The 26,554-nt window shown below is 46.9% G+C and overlaps 1 protein-coding gene across 4 annotated transcripts in view; it reads right to left on the bottom strand.

Moving 5' to 3' along the window:
• Positions 1-655: 655 nt before the first annotated feature.
• The window catches only part of pla2g7 (phospholipase A2, group VII (platelet-activating factor acetylhydrolase, plasma)), a 176,773-nt gene continuing 150,874 nt past the window's right edge, over positions 656-26,554 (bottom strand). For all 4 annotated transcript variants that reach the window (XM_072498848.1, XM_072498844.1, XM_072498846.1 and 1 more), the window contains 3 exons: positions 17,385-17,549; positions 7,630-7,778; positions 656-7,088 (listed from right to left, as the gene is read on the bottom strand). In XM_072498848.1, the coding sequence (XP_072354949.1) occupies positions 6,982-7,088; positions 7,630-7,778; positions 17,385-17,549 (421 nt within the window). In that variant the 3' untranslated portion in view covers positions 656-6,981. The remainder of the gene's footprint in view (positions 7,089-7,629; positions 7,779-17,384; positions 17,550-26,554) is intronic.

Below are 26,554 nucleotides of genomic sequence, written 5' to 3'. Positions count from 1 at the left end.
GGACCTTTCCTGAACCATCAGCCCATAAGAAGGTCAGCAAAGGGAAAACTAATGTTTCTACCCACGTGATGCCTAGTTGTTGCTCTTCCCGCACCTAGCGCACAGAGCAAAATTTAATCTGTTCCCACAGCGAGGCTTTTCCTGGAACAGGTTGCTCGCCTGTTGCCAGAGACTTGTAGCTGGAGGGGTTCCACTCCAAATCAAGCATAGCTGACCAGGAGTCTCTGCTGCTCTTAAAGCCAGCCATTGGCACGTAGGAAGGATTTGCCAGTTGATACTCAATCCGCTTGGCTGTGTTAACACACCTTCCTTGGCCATCAGGTCCAGGGGTGAGAGTCGAACCCGGAGCTTCTGGTTCAGAGACAGAGACCCTACCTACTGTGCCACAAGATCTCCTTGAAATCTAATAATTCCACCTATTTGAAGTAGCACAGAAACATTTGCATTTGATTGTGAAAAGTGCTATAATTTTCTGACCCCCTCATGCTGCAGTAACTTTGTGCTATAATGTGTAGTGTTATTTGTCACCAAAAGGTTTCAGACCTTTTGACTTTGGCGACCAACTTTCAGACCTTTTCGTCTTTGGCCATTCATTCCTGTTAATTATACATTGTCATGAATTGGAAGTTTCAATAACTTAAAGAAACATGGCAACTTGAAAGATAGGAGTTTAATTAAACAAGGTAGGAAAATGATTACATTTCAAATCCTAAGTATTAGTATTTAAAGAAATTGCATTTCATAACATTATGTGGCCTCAGTTTGCCCCAGAGCACATTTAACTGTCAAATCTATGACCTAGATTTGTTAAACATGATATTGATGAACCTATTTTAAATGAAAGAGTTATCAGCACTATAATTAAAGAACCAAGATTTGCACATTGAAACTGTTAAAATTAGTGTCAAAACAATAACTTTTCATCAGTTGAAGAAAACATTCTCCAGCCAAAAGGCAATTACTGCTTGTACTTGTGTAACACTTGTAACATAGTCAAAAAAGCGCTTCACAGAAGAGTTCTTTAAAAAAAAAAACTCGCATAAGGAAATATTAGCACAGGTAAGCAAAGGTTTGGTCAAAGAAGGGAAGAGAGGTAGAGTGGTTTAGGGAGGGAGGGAATTCCAGAGATTAAGGCTGAAGGAAAAGCCACTAATGGAGTAGTAGTTAAAGTTGGGATGGTCATCGGATCACAAATGTTGGAGCACAGGTTTGCGTTGGAGGGCTACAGATTAGAAATAGGGGTGGGGCCATGGAAAGAGTAAAAAGATGAGAATTTTAAAATCATAACATTGCTTAACTGGAAGTCAGCAAGCAGAGGATTCTGGGTTAAAGAGTGCATGTTGGGACACAGAATTTCATAGAATCCTTACACCGCAGAAGGCCATTCGGCCCTTCGAAAGTGCACTGTAACCTCACCTAATATTTTGGACACTAAAGGAAAATTTAGCATGGTCAATTAACCTAACCATCTTAGGGTTAGATGGTGCAGTGGTTAGCACTGCTGCCTATGATGCCAAGGACCCGGATCAATCCCAGCCCCGGATCACTGTGTGGAGTTTGCACATTCTCTCAATGTCTGCGTGGGTCTTACACCCACAACCCAAAGATGTGCAGATTAGGTTGATTGGCCACGATAAATTGTCCCTAAGTAAAAGCAATAATTGGGTACTCTAAATTTATTTTTTAAAAACGAACCATCTTTGGACTTTAGGAGGAAACCGGAGCACCCAGAAGAAACCTATACAGACACGGGAGAATGTGCAAACTCCACACAGTCACCCAAGGTCGGAATCAAACCTGGGTCCCTGGCGCAATCATTGTGTCACCCTACATGGGCAGCAGGATTTTGGATAACAAATTTTCAGAGGGTAGAATATGGGAGGCTGGTCAGGTGCAATGGAATATTCAAGCCCAGAGATGGAACAAAGGCATGGTTTCAGCAGCAGATCAACCAAGGAACAGAGTTTGGCCAGAATTTTATGTCCCCTCCTATCTGTCAGGATATTATGGTGTGGCCGAACTGAACAGAGATTTCAATGGCTCGCCACATCTGCTGGGGAGAGAGAGAGAGAGAGAGAGACACGTCATGGCAGAGGAGTAAAATCTTGGCCATAGTCAAATAATGTCACAGAGGCAGAAATATGTAGTTCTGAGTGAAGGTGCAGATATATGGTTGGAAGCTCACCGCGAGCTCAAATATGACTCCAAGGTTGAGAACAGTTTAGTTCAGCTGCTGTGTTGCCTGGGGCAGGGACTAGGTAACAGTTTGAGGTGGCGATCTAACAAGAAAATTCCCACTATTTGGTGGGTGGTGGAAAAATTTGCTCATTGATTACTAGATGTCAGAAAATCAGTCTGGCAGTTTGGAGACAGTGCAGGGAACGAGATAGATGGTGGTGAGGTCAAGCTAGTGTCATCGGTGTACAGGTGGTAACTTGCTGGTGTTTGGGTGACGTATTTGGTTATTTGGCAACAATTGGATAAATAATAAAAGCAGCTGAGTGCGTCCTACCTAGTTGGACAATGGCAACAAAGTGAATGATCATGTGGCTAACTGTGTCAAAGGCTACAAACAAGACAAAGGGATCATTTATCTTTCCTAGTCGTTGTTTCAATAATGTGGCAGGGCAGAAACCACCTGTTTAGAGGGATTTAAACATGAAGGTCCGGGAAATTGGGAGTGGATTTGGGAGAAAACAACACACCCAAGGACATGAGAAAGAAAATGGGAGGTTGGAGTTGGGGTGGTAGTTTTTAAGGGTTAAGGGCGAGTTAGAGGAAAAGCATAACAAAAGCTTTGAAGGAGAGGGTACCTGAGAGAGAACCGTTAAGATATCAGGTACCCTGGGAGCCAAGGGAGGATGGGTGGTCAGCAGTTTAATGGGAAGAGAGAGCAAGAGGTGGGTTCCACAGACAAAATGAGCCCAGAAAGGGCATGACGGGAGATAAAGAAACTAAAGAAAGATGCAAGTCCAGGTATAGGGAAGGGTAACCTTAGGATTTGGTAGACTAGGTAAAAGGATGGAAGCTGCCAAAGCAGCTGATCAACCTTGGTGACAATAGTCCATGAGATCTTTGCATTTGTTGGAGGTAAGGGGAGACTGCAGTAGAAAAGGCCAGGCTTGCCAAAACTAAAATGCAAAGATAAACAAGAGCAAGACTTGATGATGCTTCCAATTATATCTGCCCAATAACAGTTAAACCCGTTTTCTGCCACCTCATTTCATTTACATCTCTTGGGGACCAAAGGGGTTTGACATAAAGGTTGTATGGGAAAATGGCCATGAGAAACTTAAGGGTTTAATAAGGACTAGAACAAAAGTTGAGATGAGGGTGAGGTTGAGCAAATCAGTAGCTGCAGAAATTTCAATGGAGAGCCAAAGGCAAGAGAGTTGGGATTTTAAAACTGAAGTACACGAATGAGATTATTTGCTGGGGAAGACATATCAAGGGAAATGGGTGTAGAGCGACACAAAAGGTGACTGGAGATGGTCTTTTCTGGCACAATGGAAAGAGCAAGGCCATAGGAGATGGTAATAGCATGGGGGTGACTGTGAATATGGGTTGGAGAGTTTACATGGAGGGAGAAATTAAGGGAAAAATAGGTGGTCAGTGAACTCAGGAGAGAACGTAATGAATAGAGATGGAGTTTGAAATTATAAAGGATGAGAAGTGCTGAGAGGAATCAATGAAGATATATTACTGAGAACATTTGTACAGTATTTCAATAGGCAATAGAGAATGAGGATTTTAAATGAGGCAAGAGAGGTGGAAAAAGGTGAGATGCTTAACAAAAAGAAGTAAGTGCCAAAGGACCAGGGAGAAGACACCAAGATGTAAACTGGAGATGAGAGGTGTACCGCGTGGTGGTCCTCAGATTAAATCACTACCAGTCAGCAGCCTATGGTCATCAGGGACTATGGCAACTTTACTTTTTACTGCTCCTTGTCGGTCTACACAGGGCCAGATGGGCATGTTTCATTTACAGGACAGGTGTCATTACCACTCAGCCAGGTTTCAGTTCAGGTCATAATAATTCATCCATAATAAGCTCATGGATGGCAAGGGTCTTGTTCATAAGTGTGCCTACATTCTGGAGTATGGCGTCAGGCAATGATCTGTTGGCAGAATCCACAAGGACAACACTGGAAAGGGCAAGTTGGTCACAAGATGAGATTGGTAAAATTAGCAACCAGCAAAGCAGCAGAGAAGAAAGGTTGGCTCGTGAAATGGACGGAGCAATTGTAGTATTGTTGTAAAGAGGCATGCCATTATATTTCATAACTTGTGGCGTTTGATGGAAGAAATGCAACCTCCCACTTCACCACCACTCCACCATCACAAAAAAGCATTAGCATCCTTTACAGTATTTTCGCAGGGTTTCTTTGGCTGAAGTTGTGGTCTGATGACCGGGAAGAACAGGATGGAAATTCTACAGTCGGTATTTTCGGTCTCGTTTATGGCAGACAGGAATGGCGGTGGGAGCAGATAATCGAGGGGGAGACCCAAAGCAGCTTTTATGCTGATGGGGTTTACCTGCTTCATTGTCCCCAATCCCTGCCAGTGACATAATGTGGTTCCAATCATGCAATAATGGGAACCCTATTTCAATTAATTTAAATATAATTAGCGGGCCTCCCTACCGGTAAATCTCTCCATGTACGAATATCCCACCGGAGTCCCAGACAGGCTTTTACATACAGGGTTGTGGTGAGGTTCCCATGTCCATGGAGGGAGGGTTGGGGAGATCTCTTTACATCAGGGTGCCCAGGAGCAGGGGGAGAACGCCCCGCCAACATGATATCATGTACCGCCTCCAGAATATTTCCCCCCCGCCCAGAGTGTTTAAAAATGTGGCTGGAATTGCCAGCAGCGCAGCCAACGGGCTACACACTACTTTCCCCATCCGAGTTGACACTGAAAAGAAATTGAGGAACCTCTGCCTCACAACTCCATAATGAACTCACTACAGTTTCATGCTGCTTGGATCATCAATCTGGGGGAATGGATTGAGTGACTGTTATAGTACGTATCAAATTTTCATTCTGTTCAAATCAGTGGAATGAGATTGAAGGGCGATTGGCCTATTAGATGGTGAAGGCGAAATCTACCTTTGTATTACGAGACAAGGTGAGGTTTTTAGTCTATTTTAGAATAGAAATCCCTGTTTTTCTTGCTTTCATACACTTGAACAAGAACAAAAAGTGTACTTTCACATTATTTTTGGTCCAGTACACCATCTGTAGCTGATGCATTATCTTTACTCAGTGAGTGAAAGACAGGCACTAGGACACACATATTGCTCTAATGTTTTTGACAGACATAAAATGTTGATGGATCTGCCCTTCACTTAAATATTTACTTTAGTATTGCTCGCTCTCACAGACCTGGAAGAGGAGAGTATTAATGAGTTTAGAGAAATTAGATTGAAATTCAAAAAATATTGATTTTTTTTTAGGTTATCCTTTTTGTCTCTATATTAAACTATCGTGGCATAGCAAGTACATTTACAGCTTGTACGGCACTTCAGGAGCAGGATTTCAACCTGTTTAGGCTGTTAGGGACACGTTTTGCAGTAGTAAGGTAGAAAGGGTGCTGGGTTATTCACCTCTCAATATCAACTGCAAAGAGCTACTAGTGTGCTTGGAAGGAACTGGTTCTTGACCAAAAATGTAATTGGCAGCAGATAATAGGATACAACTGTGTAAATGCAATGGCCATCTCCAGCAAGAGAGAATATAACCATCCAATGACCTGAAACTGAACTGGATCAGCCATATAAATGCCGTGGTTACAGCAGCAGGTCAAAGGCCAGGAATCCTGCTGCGAGTAACTCACTTCCAGACTCTCAAAGCCTATCCACCACCTACAAAACACAAGTGAGGAGTGTGATTGGAATAGGTTCCTTTGACGAGTGCAGTTCCGATAAAAATCAAACAGCTTGACAGCATCCAGGACAAAGCAGCCGCCTGATTTTCACCACATCCGCCACTTTCAACATTAACTTCCTCCACCACCAATCCACAGCAACAGCAGTGTGTACCATCTACAAAATGACCTACAGCAGCTCATCAAGGCTCCTTCAACAACACCGTCCAAACCCGCAACATCTCCCAACTATAAGAGCAGTGGTTACATGGGAACACGATCACGTGAAAGTTCCCCTCCAAGACAGACCATCCTGACTTAGAAATATATCGCCACTCTTTCATCGTGGCTGGGTCAAAATACAAGAATTCCCTTCCTAACAGCACGTTGGGTGTGCCTACACTACTCAGATGGCAACAGTTCAAGAAGGCTGTTCATGATCACCTTCTCAAGGGCAATTAGGGATGGGTAATGCTGGTCTAGCCAGTGACACCCACATCCCATGAACAAATTAAAAATAAAAATAAAAAAAAAATCACTGAATTTTATAAAAGCAATTCAGGAAAAAGCTGTGCAAAAATAATCACTGATGTTTTAAGTTATACATTTCTGGTTTTAAGAATCTTTTCTTAATAAAGAAATTCCAACAATGGGTGAACTTTTGGCTTCACTAGAACAGTGGGACTAGTAAAAGAAACATGCAAGACTGATCAATGCTGCATTATAGCTTTAAACAGTTGAATATAATGTCCAAATGCTGAATGTAACATTTTAAAATTGGTTGTATCATTTTAAAATTGAACTGTTCATACCCTTAAAAGCTCAGAATAATACAGTTCAATTTTAAAATGATACAACCATTCAGGTTACCCCACTGTTTTATAGCATTGGAAGAATATTAGACCCGTAACTTGAACATTGTAGTATATATCCAAAAGATTCATGGATCTACATACAAGCAACAGAAATAGTTATGGAGGTAAATTGTATTATATGGCTGATGGCATTTAAAAAATTCAACTTGTAATAGGCTCAGAAGGCAAATGTTCTGCACAATGGCGAGTGTTCACTGCAGATAAATCTGTTCATACTAATTTCACATTTATTTTTATTTTACTGTAATACATCCGATAAAGGCAAATGAATGTTTGTGCCTGGTATAATGTGTTCTCCTTTCCCATCAACAAGAGGGTCCCACTGATCAAAGTCTTTCTCAAGACCTGGAAAGTAAAATTTGATATCCAAATTAATCCTAAAACAATTGAAACAACTTCAAGTAATAGTTAAGCTGTCTTCCTATTAGAGTTGGTAATGTCTGTTCCACACTACAGCTACAGGCTCACTTCTAAAATGTTGTTTTAACACTTAAGAGAGTGGGAAGCCTTCTTTTCAGAGGTGCTCCTCCTAATTTCTGAGGTACATACTCATTACAGACACTATAAAATGTAATTGGATTTATGGTACAGAATTAAAAGAGGTCTTATCATTACACATTCTGCATCTTTAAGAAAACTTTCTGATAGAAACGCCAATGTATTTCAAACTTTTAAAAAGCTTGGAAGTGCAATTTCATGCAAGAACAATCTACTACAACTACATAACCGAAACTCAACCCATATTGTCCAGTGTTCTAGCATTGCATTAAGCTGACCATCAATGTTGTATTGTTCCCCACTACATAAAATGATTTGCCAGTATTTAGAAATTAGAAAATGTTTTATTATTGAAACATGTAACTGATAATTAATATATTTTACTTACCCAAGTGTCTTTGCAGGAATGCTAAAGAAGCTTTGTTGCTAATATCAATAGCTATATGGGGATCTATTATTCCTTTTAATTGAAATAGCCTTCCAAGGAAAGTGCCAGTCAAAAATGTGAAATCAGGGAAGCTCTGATGAACTGTTCCCCTATAAAGAAATATAAAGGAAAATAATCTCAAGGCAGGGAGTTATGTTCAAAATTCAATTCTTCTCTGATCCTCCTCTCATATAAATTAAGGTACCTTTAAGAAAATAGCTAAGTTTGCAAATCACTTGATTATGATTACCAAATTTGAGTTCAAAATGTACAAATACAAACATTTTATTACATCCGGGCACACCATTCTCAAACATTTTATTTAAAAATCAAATATGGTCATGCAAGTGACTTGAGATGGTGAGATTTGAACATGAATACAGCCATTTACGAACATCAGCTGACCCAATGATGATACTTGCCCCTTTCTATCGTGAAGGCCTTAATACTCTACAATAGGGCTTTTCAAAGTGCAGGTCGTGACCCTGGTGGGTGTCGGGAGAGATGCGCGTTCCCATGGTGGTCCCAATCGTGGGAGAAGCACCCAACGACTGCTGGCGGCATGGCGGCTGCTGCTGCCTTTTAAATGAGAAGAAATAAGGCCGTGTGCAGACTTCTGGCCAGAAGTGGCAGCAGTGAGCAGGTCATGTGCCATGTACTTACACTTGACGTCAAGCGTCCTCTATGTACCTGCTTTTGGCACCAAATCACAGAGGACAGCTTCTTCCATTTTCTAGCTGCTAGCAAGCAAGGCAAGAGGACTGTGAAGATGAATTGTTTTCTTACAAGAGATAGGCAGAGACACAAATAGGCAGTGTACATACTAGACAGGCTCTCACAACAGAATTCGCTGGAGAGAGCTGCTCTCTCCAAGGCAGGGCAGAGCAATTGCTAGTGTTAAGCTCTGTACAGAGCTCCAGGGCCTCTGGTTAACGGCCTACAAACAAGAAACTTTACTCAGGAACAAAGCAGTATAAAGATGATTTCTTGAGGGATGGTTTTGTCACAAAAACAGAAAATACTGGATAATCTCAGCAGGTCTGACAGCACCTAGAGAGAGAGAGAGAAGGGAGCGAACATTTAGAGTCTGGATGACTTTTTTGTCAAAGCTGGGGTGAACTGGAAATAGGGTCGGATTTATACTGTTTTGAGGGGGCATGGAGCAGTTGGGCTGGATCAGGTGCCAGTGATAGGTGGGGATAGACAAAGATGTCATGGACAGAATGACAAAGGGAATGTAAATGGGGGTGATTAAGGCCAAGAAGAGTGTTGACAGTGGCACATAAAGAGATTAGAATGTGTGAATGGCAGAACAAAGGGGAGCAGTGTGTCAAAGGGCAACTAGGAACAGATGACGCAAATGGGATGAAGGTGGAGGAGAGAGTTCACTGTCTGAAGTTGTTGAACTCAAATGTTAAGTTCAGAAGGCCGTAACATGCCTAATTAGAAGATCGAAGAATTTACACTGCAGGAGACCATTTGGCCCATCAAGTCTGTACCGGCTCTTTTAAACGAGCACCCTACCTAAGCCCACGCCTCTACCCTATCCCCATAACCCCACCTAACCTTTTGGCAACTAAGGGGCAATTTAGCATGACCAATCCACCTACACATCTTTGGATTGTGGGAGGAAACCAGAGCACCCGGAGGAAACCCACACAGACACGGGGAGAATGTGCAGACTCCGCACAGACAGTGACCCAAGCTGGGAATCGAACCTGGGACCCTGGCGCTGTGAAGCAACTGTGCTAACCACAATGCTACCGTGCTGCCCTTGGCAACTTGTGACAAGAAAGATTATTATTATAAGAGCAACGGGGAGAGTGGGCATCCCTGCCTCGTCCCACGATGCAGCCTGAAATACCCCAAACTCACCTGGTTTGTCCTTACATTCACTGCCGGCCCCGATACATCAACTGGACCCAATCCACAAATCCCTGCCCGAATCACCCTAGTACCATCCACAAATATTCCCATTCTACCTGATCAAAGGCTTTCTCGGTGTCCATAGCGACCGCCACCGCCACATTCTGTCCCTCTGACGGCATCATTATAACGTTCAACAAACACCTAAATTTAGCCGATAGATGCTTCCCCTTTACAAACCCCGTCTGGTCTTTCCCCGTCACCCACAGTACAGAGTCCTCAATCCGCGAGGCCAAGATCTTTACCAGCAACTTGTTGTCTATTTTCAGCAGTGAAATTGGACGGTAGGATCCACACTGCTCCGGGTCCTTATCCTTCTTCAAAATTAAGGAAATTCAGGCCTGCGATAATGTTGGGGGGGGGGGGGGGGGGGGTGCTCCCCTTTTCCTTCACCTCATTAAATGTTCTTACCAGCAGAGACCCCAGGTCTCCCCAAAAAAAAATTATAAAACTTTACCGGGAAGCCTTCCCTGCTTGCATTGGCCCCATACCCTCATCATCTCCATCAGTCAAATGGGTGCTCCCAACCCCTCTACCAGGTCCTCCTTCATCTTGGGGAACTCCAACCCATTTTTAAAAATGCCTCATATTAATTGTCATTAAAAGCCATCTGGTTCACTAATGTCCTTTAGAGTAGGAAATCTGCTGTCCATACCTGATCTGGCTTACATGAGATTCCAGACCCGCAGCAATATAGTTAACTCTTTGAAATGGCCTAGCAACCATATAGTTGTACTAAGCTGGTACAAAAAGTGTAACTGGATGAACCACCCAATATCAGCTGAGGCACAGAAAATGACAGGGACACACCCAGCCCTGTTAACACTGCAAAGTTCTCCTTACTTACATCTGGCTCATCCCAAAATCGGGAAAACAAAATTAATTCCACAGACTCATCAAGCGACAGCCGGACAGTCATACTCACAAATCGATTCAGAATTTAGTGCCCCAGACATCAATGTAACCGTCCCTTGGCATGTCCGGTCTCAAAATATTAGGTCAAACATGGGCAAGCAAACCTCCTGCCGATTAATTTGGGGGGCAGGGGGGGTATAGTAAATAACCAAATTGAAGCTAATGGAGTAGGAGGGTCAATGTCAGCTCAGGATTTTAAGAAAATGATTTAAGGAGAGAAAACAGGACTTCCGGTGGCAGCCATGGAGTGAGTGGCCACACATAAGGTGGCTCCTGCCTGAGGACTGGTTCTTTGGCCTTGTCTGCCCGTTTTACAGGGATGGTGCAGGTGGAAAAGTGGTTATGTTGGAGAATTCGGATTTCTCCTCCGGTATGTGATGTCGAAGAGCTACCAGATGAGGAGTGTGGCAAGCAAGGGGCATCCTTTGGACCTGGAGGATACGCATGGCACAGGAGGAGAAAAGATGGCAGAGGGACCTGTGGTGTTGTTGCCCATACAGTGGTCGACAGAGCAGTTGGTGGAGTTCCGTTCGGCCAAATTTAAGAAGCAAAGGCTGGCAGCAATGACTGAGGATTTGGTGCGAGTGGCAGAGGCAATTTGGGCTGCCCTGGAGACGGTGGAACAGAGGCTGGAGACACAATGCATCGATTCAGAAAGTGGAGGAGCCCTTTGCCGTCCACAAGGATCAGATTGCTTCTTTTGGAAGCAGAAATGTTGATGATGTCGAAGGGGCAAAATAAGCTGAAGGCCGTTCAAGGAGGCAGAACTTGAGGATTGTGGGGCTGCCCAAAGGCATTAAGGGGATGAGAACTACAAAGCACGTGGCCAAGATGTTCAAGCAGTTGGTGGGGCGAGGGTCTTATGACCGCCCTCCTGAAGTGGACCGGGCCCCTGAACTGTTTTTACAGATGCCAGGCATGATTCTTGTTAACACGCCCTCCCCCTTGCCAGTATGAAAACCCAACTGATAAGATACCATCTCCTGAGTTGGGTATTAATCCCATTAATGAATAAATAAAAAAATTTTTAATATGGAAACCAGTTCACGCAAAGAATGGAGTTCAATGACGAGTTAGGCAGGTTCACTAATTTTGGATTTGTTGGCTAGGTTGGCCTGGCAAAACCAGGTTTTAGCACGTGGGACTGCACTTATCTTGGCCAATTTTTATTCATCTAATTATAGTCAGAGTATCACTTGCAATGGCCTCACTTGCCTCTCCATTTCCACTGGTCCCCTGCTTTTTCGCCTCATCTCATTACATCATCTACATGCCTTGAGCCTCCTGGTGACATCATCTGAAAACACAGCTTTATTTTTCACATATATGCTAATGACACCCAGCTCTACTTTTACCACAATCTCTTGTAACTCTTACACTGTTACTAAATTATCAGAAGCCTTGGTTACTACTGCAAACTCTGCTCCTCAGCTACTGATGCTATCCCTCGCCCCGCCAGCTGTCAGAGGCTGAACCAGGCCATTCACAACCTTGGGTGACCGATTTGCCCTCAAAATGAATTTCTGATCACATTTCCACACCATCACTAAGACTGCCTATTTTGATCTCTGTAACTGTCCCTGCTTTAACTCATCTACTTCCAAAGCCCTCCTCCATGCCTTTGTTTCCTCTTGCTTCCAACCTTGGCTGGCATTATACCCTCCATAAACTGGAGGTTATTCAATTCTCTGCTGCCTGTATCCTAACTTGTACCAAGTCATTTCACCCACGACCTATGCTCACTGACCAATGCGGACTTCGAATCATGGAACGCCTCAATTTTAAGATTCTTATCCATGTTTTCATGTCCCTCCATGGTTTTGCCCCCTCCCTATCTTTGTAATCTCATCCAGCTCCAAACCCTCTAAGATATCGGTCATCCTCTAATTTTGGCTTCTTGGCTCCTGAATTTGTAATAGCCATGCCTTCAGCTATCTAGGACTTTAAGCTTGGAAGTTCTCTCCCTAAACCTCTCTATTTCTCTTTTCCCCTTTACATCATTTGTAAAGTAATTGAAAAACACAGAACATAGGAGGGCCTTTGCCCCCCCCCCTTCTTCTCTTTTTCCTTTTTTATAGAACAAAACACGGTGGAAGGGGCACCGGGGTGGTGCACCATGATATTATTTGCATTTCTTGGTCGGTTCTGCATCTCTGTACAGTTGCATCAGCAAAGTCCATTGGTCCTTCCTTCTGCCCGCCCTTTCTTTCTCTCTTTTGCCTTACTGTGCTTGTTGTGGTCGTTATCCTTCCCTGCGCTCTCCCGCCAGTTTGTGTTCCCTCCCGTTCTCCCTTCTAGCTTCTCTCTACTGTTCGCCCACCCTTCTATCTGCCCCGTGCCCACCCCTTCCCTCCCAACCTCCCCTTAGTCTCTGCTACCCCCTTTTTTCCTCCCGCTGGGTTTGGCAACTCCTTCTTGCTCCCCCCCACACACTCCAAGTCCTCCCCCACTCCCCTCTCCTCTAACAGGTCTTGGCTGCTTTTCCCTGGCTCCTCATTTATTTATTTTTGTGTTTGTTTGTTTGTTGGCCGCAAACAGGTCTCGAAACAGTTGCCTCCAATGTTTTGTTGAAGCATCTTCCGACTTCCAGATGGCGAATTTGATTTTCTCTATTTGGAGAAATTCCGATAGGTCAGACAGCCAGTCTGCAGCTTTAGGTGCAGGACTCTACTGCGTACGATCAGGGAGGCAAAGGCAAGGGCGTCCGCCCTTCTCCCCATGAAGAGATCTGATACCCCGATGACCGCCAATGTCGGGCATGGCTCTACCGTCATCCCCACCACTTTGGACATTGACTTGATGAAGGCAAGCTATCCAGTACTCAGCAAGTCTGGGGGTCAGCAGTGAACAACAGGATGTGCAGCCAGAGAGTGAGCACAGGAGCTGATTGGACACTTTCTGGTGTTATGCCTTGAACAAACTGTGATCAAACACAGACTCCTTTGTGTCATGCTCCCGAGAGAATTATGACCCCCCGAGTAAGTCACGACTCTTGAGCATTTGTGACTAGAAGGGGCAGTGATTAATTAGTGCTATCCTGTGAGTATGTCACTGGAAGCATGAGCAAGATCTGTATACAAAAAGAGACTACTGAAACGATAACCTGCAGGAATAGCCATCGTAAGAAGCCGTGAGATGCTATCCGGATCCACAGAGAGCCTGATCACCTCATTGCTTAATGAGTGGTATTTAGGACCAAGTCATGCATTTTGATACCTTTGCAGAAGAGATTTGATACGGTGTGTAACAGAGCTTCTGATACTCTTTATAGTGGTATTTCAATACTTTGGGGGTAATGTGGTACAGTACAATAAAGTAGATTGCTAATTTTAGAGTTTGTGTATTTGTCCATAACACTAGTTGACTCAAGTCTGACATGTAACACATTCCTTAAAATGTATCTGACCAAGTTTTTCACCATCAGCCCCAACATGGTTTCATGTGGTTCGATACCAAATTGTTTTTTATTCATTTAAGAAATTTAGACTTCACTGTCTAGGCCAGTATTTATTGCCCATTCCTAATTGCCCTCTGAGGTGGTGGTGAGCTGCCTTATTGAACCACTGCAGTCCATGTGATGCAAGTACACTCACAGTGCAGTTAGTAGGGAGGGAGTTCCAGGATTTTGATCCAATGACAAATAAGGAGTGGCAATATATTTTTAAGTCAGGCTGGTAAGTGGCTTGGAGGGGAACTTTGAGGTGTTGCTGTTCCCATGTCCTTCTTGATGGTAGTGGCCATGGATTTGGAGCCTTGGTTAGTTCCCGCAGTGTATCTTGTAGATGGTACACACTGCTGCTACTGTGTTGGTGGTGGAGGGAGTAAACGTTTGTAAATGGAGTGCAAGTCAAGCGGGCTGCTTTGTCCTGGATGGTGTCGAGCTTCTTCAGTATTACTGAAGCTGCACTCATCCAGTCAAGGGAAGAATATTCCATCACACTCCGGACTTGTGCCTTGTAGATTATAGATTGTGGACAGGCTTTTGGGAGTCAGGGGTTGGGTTACTTACCGCATGATTCCTAGCTCTGACCTGCTCTTGTAGCCACAGTATTTATATAATAAAAATAATTATAATCTTTATTGTCACATGTAGGCTTTCATGAACACTGCAATGAAGTTACTGTGAAAATCCCCTAGCCGCCACACTCCGGCACCTGTTCGGGTACATTGAGGAAGAATTCAGAATATCCAAATTACTTAACAGCACAGGACTATGGCTAGTCCAGTTCAGTTTCTGGTCAATGGTAACCCTCAGGGTGTTAATGGGATTGAGCGATGGTAGTGCCAGTGAATGTCAAGGGATGGTGATTAGATTCTCTCTTGTTAGAGATAGACATTGCCTGGGACTTGTGTATCGCAAATGTTATTTGCCACTTGTCAGCCCAAGCCTAGATATTGTCCAGATCTTGCTGCATTTGGAAATGGACTGCTTCAGTATCTGAAGAGTTGTGAATGGTGCTGAATATGGTGCTGAATATTGTGCAATCATCCCCTCTTCTCATCGAAGGAAGGTCATTGATGAAGCAGCTGAAGATGCTTGTGCCTACGATACTCCTCTGAGGAACTTCTGCAGTGATGTCCTGAAGCTGAGATGATTGACCTCCCAACAACCATAATCATTTTCCTTTATCCCAGGAATGACTCCAATTTTGTTTTTGAAGACTTCAATGAAGTGTATTGGAATGGTTTATCCTTGGGATGTTTTACATTAAATACACATTATAGATCAACCTGTTTTATCAGTAATAGGTTTCAACATTTCCTTGAAAAGTACAGCACCCGTTGGCAATGCAGCACTGCTTTGGTTCTGTACGGAGGGGTCATCTCCAATTGTGGCATGACATTGGCAGTATAAGGGTAAGGCTATCAGCATTTAACATTTTTATTGAGTAAATCAGACAGCAGCTTCTGGCATTCATACATGTGCAGTTGAAAACAGAAATCAGGTAGTTTCTGTTCAAGTTGCCTCAATCCTCCGCAAGCCTTGGTTTACTGATACCTTGCTGACACTCAACATTCAAACACATAAAAAGCATGAATATGCGTAACATGCCCACGAGAGAGACAGTAAAAATGTCACAAAAAGTGTGGACTTGTCTATCAAAGTGTAAGTGAACTTTTAAAGTGTTAAGCCTTAATGACTGAATCTCACTGGCACTGTAAATTGACTTTTACAAGTATAGAATCTCAGTTACATCAAATTTTAATTTCTAGATTTATTTTGCATCTTTCTGTCTCTTTACTCTCCGTCAATGTCAACTCCATTCTTCTTTCTCTATTTTGCTTTCTGTATGCAATTTTATGAATTAAATATTCTAATTTACACTTCCTGGACTCTGCATTTCTCAGTGAGGATTATTCAGTTTGCTGGGTTGAGGAGTCACACTGTTACTAGTTTGATTGCCTGTAGAGGACACCATGGGTGCGATTCTCCACTCCCACGCCGGTTGGGAGAATCGCCTGGGCCGCCAAAATTTCCGGGGATGCCGGTCCGACGCCCTCCCGCGATTCTCTCAAGCGGCGGGAACGGGCCGGTCGAGTTTCGCGGGCCGCAGGCCGGAGAATCGCCTGAGATACCTAAAATGGCGATTCGGAGGCCTGGATGGGCCGAGCGGCCAGGCCAAAACGCGGGTTCCCCCCGGTGCCGTCCACACCTGGTCGCTGCAGTCGTGGGCGGTGCGTGAATGCTGGGGGGGCAGTCTGTGGGGGGACGAGGGGGGGATCCTGCACCGGGCTTCACCTTGAATGTGGGGTGGCCGCGATCGGTGCCCACCGATCATCGGGCCGTCCTCTCTGAAGGAGGACCTCCTTCTTTCCGCGGCCCCGCAAGATCCTTCCCCCATCTTCTTGCAGGGCGGATTTGGACAGGACGGCAACCACGCAAGCGCGGGTTGGCGCCGGCCAACCCATGCATGCGCGGATGACGTCCGTTATGCGGCACCGGCCGCGTCATCTATGCGGCGTCGCTTTTACACGGGCGACAAGGCCTGGCACGGGTAGATGACGCGGCCCCGATACTGGCCCATTGTCAGGGCCTGAATCGGTCGGGACCGGGGCCGTTCCGCGCCGTCGTGAACCTCGACGGCGTTCACGACGGCGCGGCCACTTCGGCGTGGGGGTGGAGAATCCCGCCCCATGTGTTTCAACTGCCAATGACCATAAGTTGCTGCTCAAAAGCCCAGAAAAGGTACATGGGCGGGTGGAAGCCTAATGAATGGTGAATATCATTTATTTCCCACTGACCGTAAAGGAGACTGTGCATTCATGTTCTTGGAGTGGGACTTTAACTCACGATCTTTTGACTCAGAAATGGACTACTAAAAGCCAGTATAAACATTCTACTCTTGCACCCAGAATCCATGATTTGTGGTGTGGCGACAAGGGGGCGAAATAAACATGCATGTGGATACCAGGGAACTGGGAATTCTCTTTATTGGTTTGAGATTAACTTTAATTCCATTTGATCAATATATTATCTGGATTATTTGCACAGCATAGATGCATAGCAGATGCCATAAAAGGCCAGAATACTGCTCAAGGTCTTTAAAATCACAATAATGAAAGTTAGATTTGAATATTGCAAAATTGCTAAAATTAGACGATGGTGTTCTGCGCCACAGTACAATCAGATTCATTCTCACAATATTTTGCCAACAGCGTCACAGATTTCTACCAGTTAGCAAAATTTGCTTCTGAAAGCCAGAAAGAATATTTAGTCTTAAAAGGTTAGGGAATTTGGGGATTTTGTTTCCCCATCCAAAACCTTCCAATTACAATTACAAACGTTGTTTTTTGTTTTAGCAGATGCTATTAAACTAGCTAATTTGATTCAGTGTTTTTATTTTAAGTTAACCATTACTTACACGTTTACTCACATGATTGTAATCATCTTTCGCTGTATTGTGTCAAGCCTTTTCATTTTCAGGACATTTGCAACCCATTGGAATTTTTCTGAGTTGATAAAGAGTATTGGCTTCTGTACCTTTGCATATACCTCATCCTCCAGTGGGAACATCCATGCATCTAATGCCACTCCACAGCTATAGGAACAAATGTAGTGCAGAATAGTTAATAATCCTTGCAAATAGTGTCATTAAAATATTCAGTAGGTGCTTGCCCAGCCACAGGTGATGGATTGGATTGATAGGTTAGCATTAGCATCAAGTATTGGTTAAAAACATTTCAATATTAAAAATCTGGGATGGGTGAGTAAAAGCCATTTACCCAATAAAGCGCATCCTCTAATAAAACATCTAATTGTATTTTGAATGTTTTTTTTACACTTCTTTTTTAAAAAAAAAAAAAATTATGAAAATTTTTCAAACAAAATTTTTTCCGTTTTTACAACTCAACAAGGGATTATACATTAACTGGTAAATAACATTATTTAAATAATATAGTGAACTAACAACAACAACTAAAAAAAATAAAAAATAGCAAAAACACAAAATAGTGCTCCCCCCCTCCCCTCCCCCCTGGGTTGCTGCTGCGGTCATTTCTATCTTTTCATTATCGTTCCGCGAGATAGTCAAGGAACGGTTGCCACCGCCTGGAGAACCCCTGAGTCGATCCTCAATGCAAATTTTATTCGTTCCAATCTTATGAACCCTGCCATGTCGTTTATCCAGGCCTTCACGCCTGGGGGTTTCGCTTCCTTCCACACGGGTAGAATCCTACGCCGGGCTACTAGGGACGCAAAGGCCAAAATATCGGCCTCTTTCGCCTCCTGCACTCCCGGCTCTTCCACAACCCCAAATATAGCTAACCCCCAGCCTGGCTTGACCCGGACCTTCACCATTCACCACCTTTGAAATTACCCTTGCCATGCCCCCCCCAGAACTCATGCAGTGCCGGACACGATCAGAACATGTGTGTGTGGTTCGCCAAGCTTCCCGAGCACCTCCCACACCGGTCCTCCACCCAGAAAAACCTGCTGAGTCTTGCTCCCGTCATATGTGCTCTATGTAGAACCTTAAATTGAATCAGGCTAAGCCTGGCACACGAGGACGAGGAATTTACCCTACTTAGGGCATCAGCCCATAGCCCCTCCTCAATCTCTTCCCCCAGCTCTTCTTCCCATTTTCCCTTCAGCTCCTCTATCATCGCCTCCCCCTCGTCCCTCATCTCCCGGTATATTTCGGACACTTTGCCCTCTCCGACCCATACCCCAGAAATCACTATCTTGGATCCCCTGAGTCGGGAGCTGCGGAAATTCCCTCACCTGTTGCCTCGCAAATGCCCTCACTTGCATATACCGGAAGGCATTCCCCGGGGGAACTTATATTTTTCTTCTAGCGCTCCCAGACTTGCAAACGTCCCGTCTATAAACAGGTCCCTCAGCTTCCTAATTCCTGCTCGTTGCCAACACTGGAACCCCCCATCCATCCTCCCTGGGACAAATCTGTGGTTATTCCTTATCGGGGACCACACCGAGGCACCCGTCACTCCCCTGTGTCGCCTCCACTGCCCCCAGATCCTCAAGGTTGCCCCCACCACTGAGTTTGTGGTGTACCTTTTTGGGGAGAGCGGCAGCAGCGCCGTCACCAGTGCTTTTAGGCTCATTCCCTTACAGGACGCCATCTCCAGCTTCTTCTACGCTGCTCTCTCTTCCTCCCTTATCCACTTACAGACCATCGACACATTGGCGGCCCAGTAGTAGTCGCTCAAACTCAGCAGCGCCAGTCCCCCTCTGTCCCTACTACGCTGCAGGAACCCCCTCTTTACTCTTGGGGTCTTTGCTGCCCACACAAAGCTCGTAATGCTCCTGTCTATTTTTTTTTTAAAAAGGCCTTTGTGATCAGAATGGGGAGGCACTGAAACACGAAAAGAAACCTCGGGAGGACCACTATTTTAACTGCCTGCACTCTGCCCGCCAGCGATAGCGGCACCATATCTCACCTCTTAAAGTCCTCCTCCATCTGCTCCACCAGTCGCGTCAGGTTAAGTCTATGCAGGGTTCCCCAGTTCCTGGCCACCTGGATCCCCAGGTATCAGAAGTTCCTTTCCACTCTCCTCAGCGGCAGAGCATCTATTCCCCTTCCCTGTTCCCCGGGGTGCATTACAAAAAGCTCGCTCTTCCCCATATTTAGTTTGTATCCCGAGAACTCTCCAAACTCCCTAAGTATCTGCATTACTTCTGGCATCCCCTCTACCGGGTCCGCAACGTATAGCAGTAGATCATCTGCGTAGAGCGACACTCGGTGCTCCTCTCCCCCTCTAAGCACCCCCCTCCACTTCTTAGAATCCCTCAGCGCTATGGCCAGTGGTTCAATTGCCAACGCGAACAGTAACGTGGACAGGGGACACCCTTGTCTTGTACCCCTATGTAGCCGAAAATACCCCGATCTTTGCCGGTTTGTGACTACGCTTGCCACCGGGGTCCCATATAAGAGTCTGACCCATCTAATAAACCCCTCACCGAACCCAAACCTCTTCAGCACCTCCCACAGATAGTCCCACTCCACCCTATCGAATGCCTTCTCTGCATCCATCGCTGCCACCATCTCTGCCTCCCCCTCCAGTGGGGGCGTCATCATCACCCCAACAACCTTCGTACATTAACATTCAGTTGTCTCCCCTTTACAAACCCTGTCTGGTCGTCATGCACCACCCCTGGGACGCAATCCTCTATCCTTGTCACCATCACTTTTGCCAGCAGTTTGGCATCATTTAGGAGTGAGATAGGCCTGTATGACCCGCATTGCAGCGGGTCTTTATCTCGTTTCAGGATTAGTGATATCGTCGCCTCCGACATTGTCGGGGGTAGCATCCCCCTTTCCTTAGCCTCATTAAAGGTTCTCGCCAAGAGCGGGGCCAACAGATCCATATACTTCCTGTAGAATTCCACCGGAAACCCGTCTGGTCCCGGGGCCTTCCCTGCCTGCATGTTCCCCAGTCCTTTAATCACCTCATCCACCTCGATTGGCGCCCCCAGACCTGCCACCTCCTGCCCCTTCACCTTCGGGAACCTTAGCTGGTCCAAAAAGTGTGACATTCCTTCTTTTCCCCCCGGGGGTTGGGACTTATATAGCCTCTCATAAAAGGTCTTGAACACCTCGTTCACTTTGCCTGCTCCATCTTTCCCGTTTCGTCCCTAACTCCCCCGATTTCTCTTGCCGCCATCCTCTTCCAAAGTTGGTGGGCCAACTGCCGGCTCGCCTTTTCCCCATACTCATATTGCATCCCCTGTGCCTTCCTCCACTGTGCCTCTGCCTTTCCCGTGGTCAGCAGGTCAAACCCCGTCTGTAGTCTTCGTCTTGCTCTGTATAGCCCTTCGTCTAGGGCCTCAGTATATTTTTTATCCACCCTCAAAATTTCCCCCACGAATCTCTCTTTCTTTGCCCTTGTTTCCCCTTGTGGGCTCTGATGGAGATCAGCTCTCCTCTAACCACCACCTTCAGCGCTTCCCATACTACTCCCACCTGAACCTTCCCATCGTCGCTGACCTCCAGGTATCGCTCAATACACCCCCTCACCCTTCCGCAGACCCCCTCGTCCGCCAGTAGTCCCATATCTAGTCACCAGAGTGGGCGCTGCTCCCTTTCCTCTCCTAGTTCCAAATCCACCCAATGCGGGGAGTGGTCTGAAACGGCTATGGCCGAGTGCTCCGTTCCTGCCACTTTCGGGATCAGTGCCCTTCCCAAAACGAAAAAGTCTATCCGGGAGTATACCTTATGGACGTGGGAGAAGAAAGAGAACTCTTTAGCCATCGGCCTGGCGAATCTCCACGGATCCACTCCCCCAATTTGTTCCATAAATCCCTTAAGCACCTTGGCCGCTGCCGGCCTTCTCCCGGTCCTGGATCTGGACCGATCTAGCCCTGGATCCAGCACGGTGTTAAAATCCCCCCCCATTACCAAGCTTACCACCTCCAGGTCTGGGATACGTCCCAGCATTCGCTTCATGAATCCCACATCATCCCAGTTCGGGGCATATACATTCACCAGCACAACCGCCTCTCCCTGCAATCTGCCACTCACCATCACATATCTGCCCCCACTGTCCACCACTATATTCTTAGCCTCGAATGATACACGATTCCCCACCAATATTGCCACCCCTCTGTTTTTCGCGTCCAACCCTGAGTGGAATACCTGTCCCACCCATCCTTTTCTTAATCTAACCTGATCCGCCACCTTCAGGTGCGTCTCCTGGAGCATGACTACGTCCGCCTTCAGTCTCTTTAAGTGCGCAAACAGCCGTGCCCTCTTAATCGGCTCATTTAAGCCTCTCACATTCCACATGATCAGCCATATTGGGGGGCCATTCACCCCCCCCCCGTCGACTAACCATCCCCTTTTTTAGGCCATCTCCCCATCCAGGTCCCGCGCACCCGTCCGTCCCCCAGGCAGCGCCTTCCCGCCCCGGTCACCTCATCTCTTACCAGTTCCACCTTGCCCTCAGCAGCAGCAACCCAGTTAATCCACCCCCCCCCCGCTAGATCCCCCTCTAGCTTGGTTACTCCCCCCATATTGCTTCCGGAAGTCAGCTAACTCTGGCTGACCTCGGCTTCCCCAGTTCACTCTTCGACCTCCCTGCGTGTGGGGCTCCCTTCCTTCCTGCACCCGTTTTCCCACTATAATTTCCATAGCGCGGGAAAATACCCGCGCTTTCCTCTCGGCCCCGCCCCCTATGGCGCAGTTCCCTCATTCCCCTTCCCCGTCCCTTTTTCCACCAGCGCCCACATTTCTTCGTGCCCCCCCCCCCATCGGGGGGAGAGAAATTCCCCGTCCAACATTGCTGTACAATAGCCCTCCCCTTTCCCCACTTTACATTCCTGTATCACCACCTCGCTGCTTCTCTCCCAACATCAAACTCTCAAATCTAGTCCAGTTTCTCTTCTTGGATGAATGTCCATGCCTCATCCGCCATCTCAAAGTAGTGGTGCTTGCCCTGATGCGTGACCCACAATCGCGCCGGCTGCAGCATCCCCAATTTTATTTTCTTCCTATGGAGCACCGCCTTGGCCCGGTTAAAGCTCGCCCTCCTTCTCGCCACCTCCGCACTCCAGTCCTGATACACCCGTATTACCGCATTCTCCCACCCGTATTACCGCATTCTCCCATTTGCTACTCCGTGCCTTCTTGGCCCAGCTCAGGACCATCTCTCTGTCCATGTAGCGATGGAACTTCACCACTATTGCTCTTGGTGTTTCACCTGCCTTTGGTCTTCTCACGAGGACCCGGTACGCTCCCTCGACTTCCAGGGGGCCCGTTGGGATCCTTCGCAATCTGGCCACTACCGCCGCTCCTTTCCATACACACCCGGGGGGACTCCTTCCTTCGTCACCCCACACTGGGTTTGGTCGAAAAAAAATTCCGTTGGGGCTCCCGATAAGAGCCCAAAAGTCCGTTAGAACGGGAGCTGCCGAAACGTGCGGCTTAGCAGTGCATCACCGCAACCGGAAGTCTTTTTTACACTTCTTACCTTGGTAGATTATTACAGTAATTTATCGCCCTTTATATAGGTTTCTCCTAATAGGTTTTAATTATTTTTCATTGATATTTATAGTGCAAGATTCAATGAAAATATTTCGAAGCGTGGTAGCGAGGGAACTGCGCGAGCTTCCTGGCACTCGGCCCAGCAAAACCCTCACTGCAATCCAAACTTAATTACTTCTCTCTCCGACTCTCTCCCCCTCTCTCCGACTCTCTCCCTCCCCTCTCCGACTCTCTCCCTCCCCTCTCTGACTCTCTCCCCCCCCTCTCTGACTCTCTCTCCCCCCCCTCTCTGACTCTCTCCCTCCCCTCTCCGACACTCTTCCCCCCCCCTCTCCGACTCTCTCACCCGCCCCTCTCCGACTCTCTTCCCTCCCCCCCTCCCCCCCCCCGACTTGGCATAATATCCATTCATGTATATAATGAGATGCAGACAGGCAGTGATTGACATACAGGATGACCAGTAAGCACACAACACAGTGCAGCCAATCACCAGGCAGGACACTCCCACTATAAAGCCAGAGGGTACTAGGTTTCCCGCTCTCTCAGGACCCAGCCATTGAGACAGTCAGAGTCCACAAGCTAGCAAGTGCAAACACCATGCGGTAGCTAGTAAGTCTGTTCAGGCTACTACAAGGTCTCCAGTCATTTCAGTATTGTGTCGACCCACAGCTGAATATGTATTTCAGTTCTATCGTTGAATAAAACAGTGTTGGATCTTCTCCAGTGTTAGACATCTGTTTCTAGCTTCCCTGCATCGAGTGCAGTCCACATCGAACCTACCTCCCTAACACATCATGACTCTCTCCGACCCTCTCCGATTATCCTGCACCCGTAGCCTCTAGGACTCTTCCAATCGGCTATGGACTTGCTGGATTGTCGCTGACACCCCCCCCCCTCTTATTTTGGTTGCACCCTACCGTCAGCATCAGCTTCGGGTAAACCTGGTCCAGAGGCTCAGTTACGGATTCCAGCTGGGCCATGGGATCCAGCAGACCTGTGACTGCTGTTTCGCCTGGGCGTACATCAGCAACTGTCTGGTCATTAGCCAGGTCCCCAAAAGCCAACCGGCCATCCTGGATTGGTCTTCGAAGAGGCCAGGGATGTCTTCCTGTCCCAGGATATAACTGTCGTGCACACTTCCTGGGACAAATGCACACACACATGCATGATCTTCAGGTGGTGGTCACATATGAGCTGGATCTTCAGGAAGTGGAACCCTTCCAGTTGACTTCGGGCACTCCCGATGGCCCTGTGTGCGCAAGGCAACATGCGTGCAATCTATTTTAGCCCCTGAACCTGGAGCATCCTGATGGCGGAGAATCCTGCTGCCTGGGCATCCTGTAGGGCTTGGTCCATGTCAAACTTTATATAGCTGGCTGCGCGAGCAAACGGGTCATCTGTGAACTCTTAGATGCACCGGTGGGCTATTGCTTACGAAATGCCATACAAGTCCCCGCTCGAGTCCTGGAATGATCCCGAGGTGTAGAAGTTCAGCGCTGTCGTGACGTTGACGGCTACCGGGCACGGATGCCCTCCTCCACCATGTGGTGCCAAGTCCATGAGGACATGGCACAGGTGCCACGCCATCTGCTTGTGGAGGCAGAGCCTCCTGTGGCATGTCTGTCCATCATCTGCCCGAAAGACCAGTGATGCCTGTACACACTGGGCCATCGCGGGCCTCCCTCTCTGGGTCTCATCATGGCCTGTTGAGCGGCCTGGTCCCCAGGGTGTAGGGCGGGGTCCTACACATGGGCAGCCACCTCGAGCCTCTGTCGATGTTGCTGCTTCTGGCGCCTTCTGCCTGCCAGCAGCATCACCAGGGCAAGTTCCGTGGGGTCCTGAATATTGTCCATACCGTACGATATCTGTATGGAATTAGGAGGGTGCGAGACTGACAAACAGCTATGCCTTCCACCCCGGGGCCCCCCTGTCGCCCCATTGCTCTCCTCCAATGCCCCCTCTCCCCCCGCAACCCAGCAGGCCCTTCCCATTCACACCTGGCTGCAGCTCACACTGCTCACCAGAATCCAGACCCTGCACCCCAGACACCCGCACATAACGGTACCCGGAGTAGGCGCAAGTCCCCTTCCCATTGCACTCACCGACTCTCCAGCTGTGGACATGTCCCCGGTGCTGGGGTCCATCCCATGAATGTTGGCTGCTGTATCCAGGCATCACGGTCTTATTGGGATGCTAGGCAATAACCCCCAAATGCTATATGGCACGCCCACCCACGGGAATCCACTTGGGATATTTAAAGTGCTCACATAACTACGATCGCCAATTCCCTATTAGCCTTCAGCCACAATCGCCAGAGGCCTCTGCAGTCAGTGGGAGTTATGGGTGGTCGGTGGGGTGGACAGGCAGGGGCTCGGGTTGCCTCCGGAAGGGGTGCACACGATCCAGGGGTTAGCATGGCGGATCCATGCATGGTTGTCCCCCCCCCCCCCCCCCCCGGCTCCGATAACTCCCAACCCCCATGGCAGCCCCTCCCAACTGAGACTTGATCCCCCCCGGGTTTCCTCCCCTCCGAGCACAGGGGCAGAAAACCTGGTGCCTCTAGGCACTTTGCCTGTGAGCGAAGATGGCTACTCACCTCCTTGGGTCCCTGCAGCAGCCTCTCCGTCAATTTCAAGTTTTTAAGAAGGTGTACTAATCGGCGCCCTCGTGACCACTTGCTGGGGTCGTGTTTAGATTATGGGAGACCGTGGGATAGGGTTGGCTCCCATTAATTGTATGGAAATTGGGCTTAAGTGGTGATTACTGGTTTCTCGCTGGGATCCTGATTCGCCCACGGGAGGGGGCCGGTTGGATCACAAACAGATTGTCGCCTGGCATGGTTTTCGTTTTTGGATTCGCGCTCAAGCGCAACGCAGCCACTAAATTCCACTCATACACTTTTCAAACTTCTACTAAACTCTTTTAATCCTCCTCTCTTTCTGTACAGTAATTAAATGGGTTTCAGTTGATCATAGTGAAGTCACATAGCCATTTTGCTTTCTGAAGTTTTTTCTGATTTTTCCACATAGTTTACTTGCTTTTCTGTGGATCAGTCTCTCTAACCTTTCAGTACGCTTTTATAGTACAAAGTTTTACGTTGGTGACAATTTTTCAACTGCAGACAATGTTTGAGCTGTTGTACATTCTCTATGAATGTTAGTCAGCTCAATTTGTGCATTAGGAGTCTCCCGGTTTCTATCAGCCATATTGCGCCGCGGCACGCTGCTTTTCGGTGCAGTGCAGCCATTCGATCGTGCCCTTTCTAAGCAGAAAAGGATGGTTAAACATCTGCTTGCTCCTCACACCTTAAAATTAAAAATTGCAACCTGGGACCGGGAGCAGAAATCCTGCAATTGGGTCCTCTATGCCATTTTAAAGGTTGGTCCAACTCTGTGAAAATCCAGGTTAATATCTCAGATGAGTGACCTATAATCAGTTCCGATTTGGATCAATAATGATTGTCTGATATTTTCTTTTTCTTTCCATTTTATCTTCTGTTTTGCACAACGTAGGGGGTTGTAAACACAGTAATAAGTTGTGTGCCTCCCTGAAATAGGACTTGCAGCTCTGGGCCTTTAAAGCAAATTCCAATTCCATTGTGATAG

This window comes from Scyliorhinus torazame, chromosome 4, assembly GCF_047496885.1.
Source record: "Scyliorhinus torazame isolate Kashiwa2021f chromosome 4, sScyTor2.1, whole genome shotgun sequence".
In the NCBI taxonomy this organism is placed as follows: Eukaryota; Metazoa; Chordata; class Chondrichthyes; order Carcharhiniformes; family Scyliorhinidae; genus Scyliorhinus; species Scyliorhinus torazame.
This window is presented reverse-complemented; position numbering and strand designations above follow the sequence as displayed.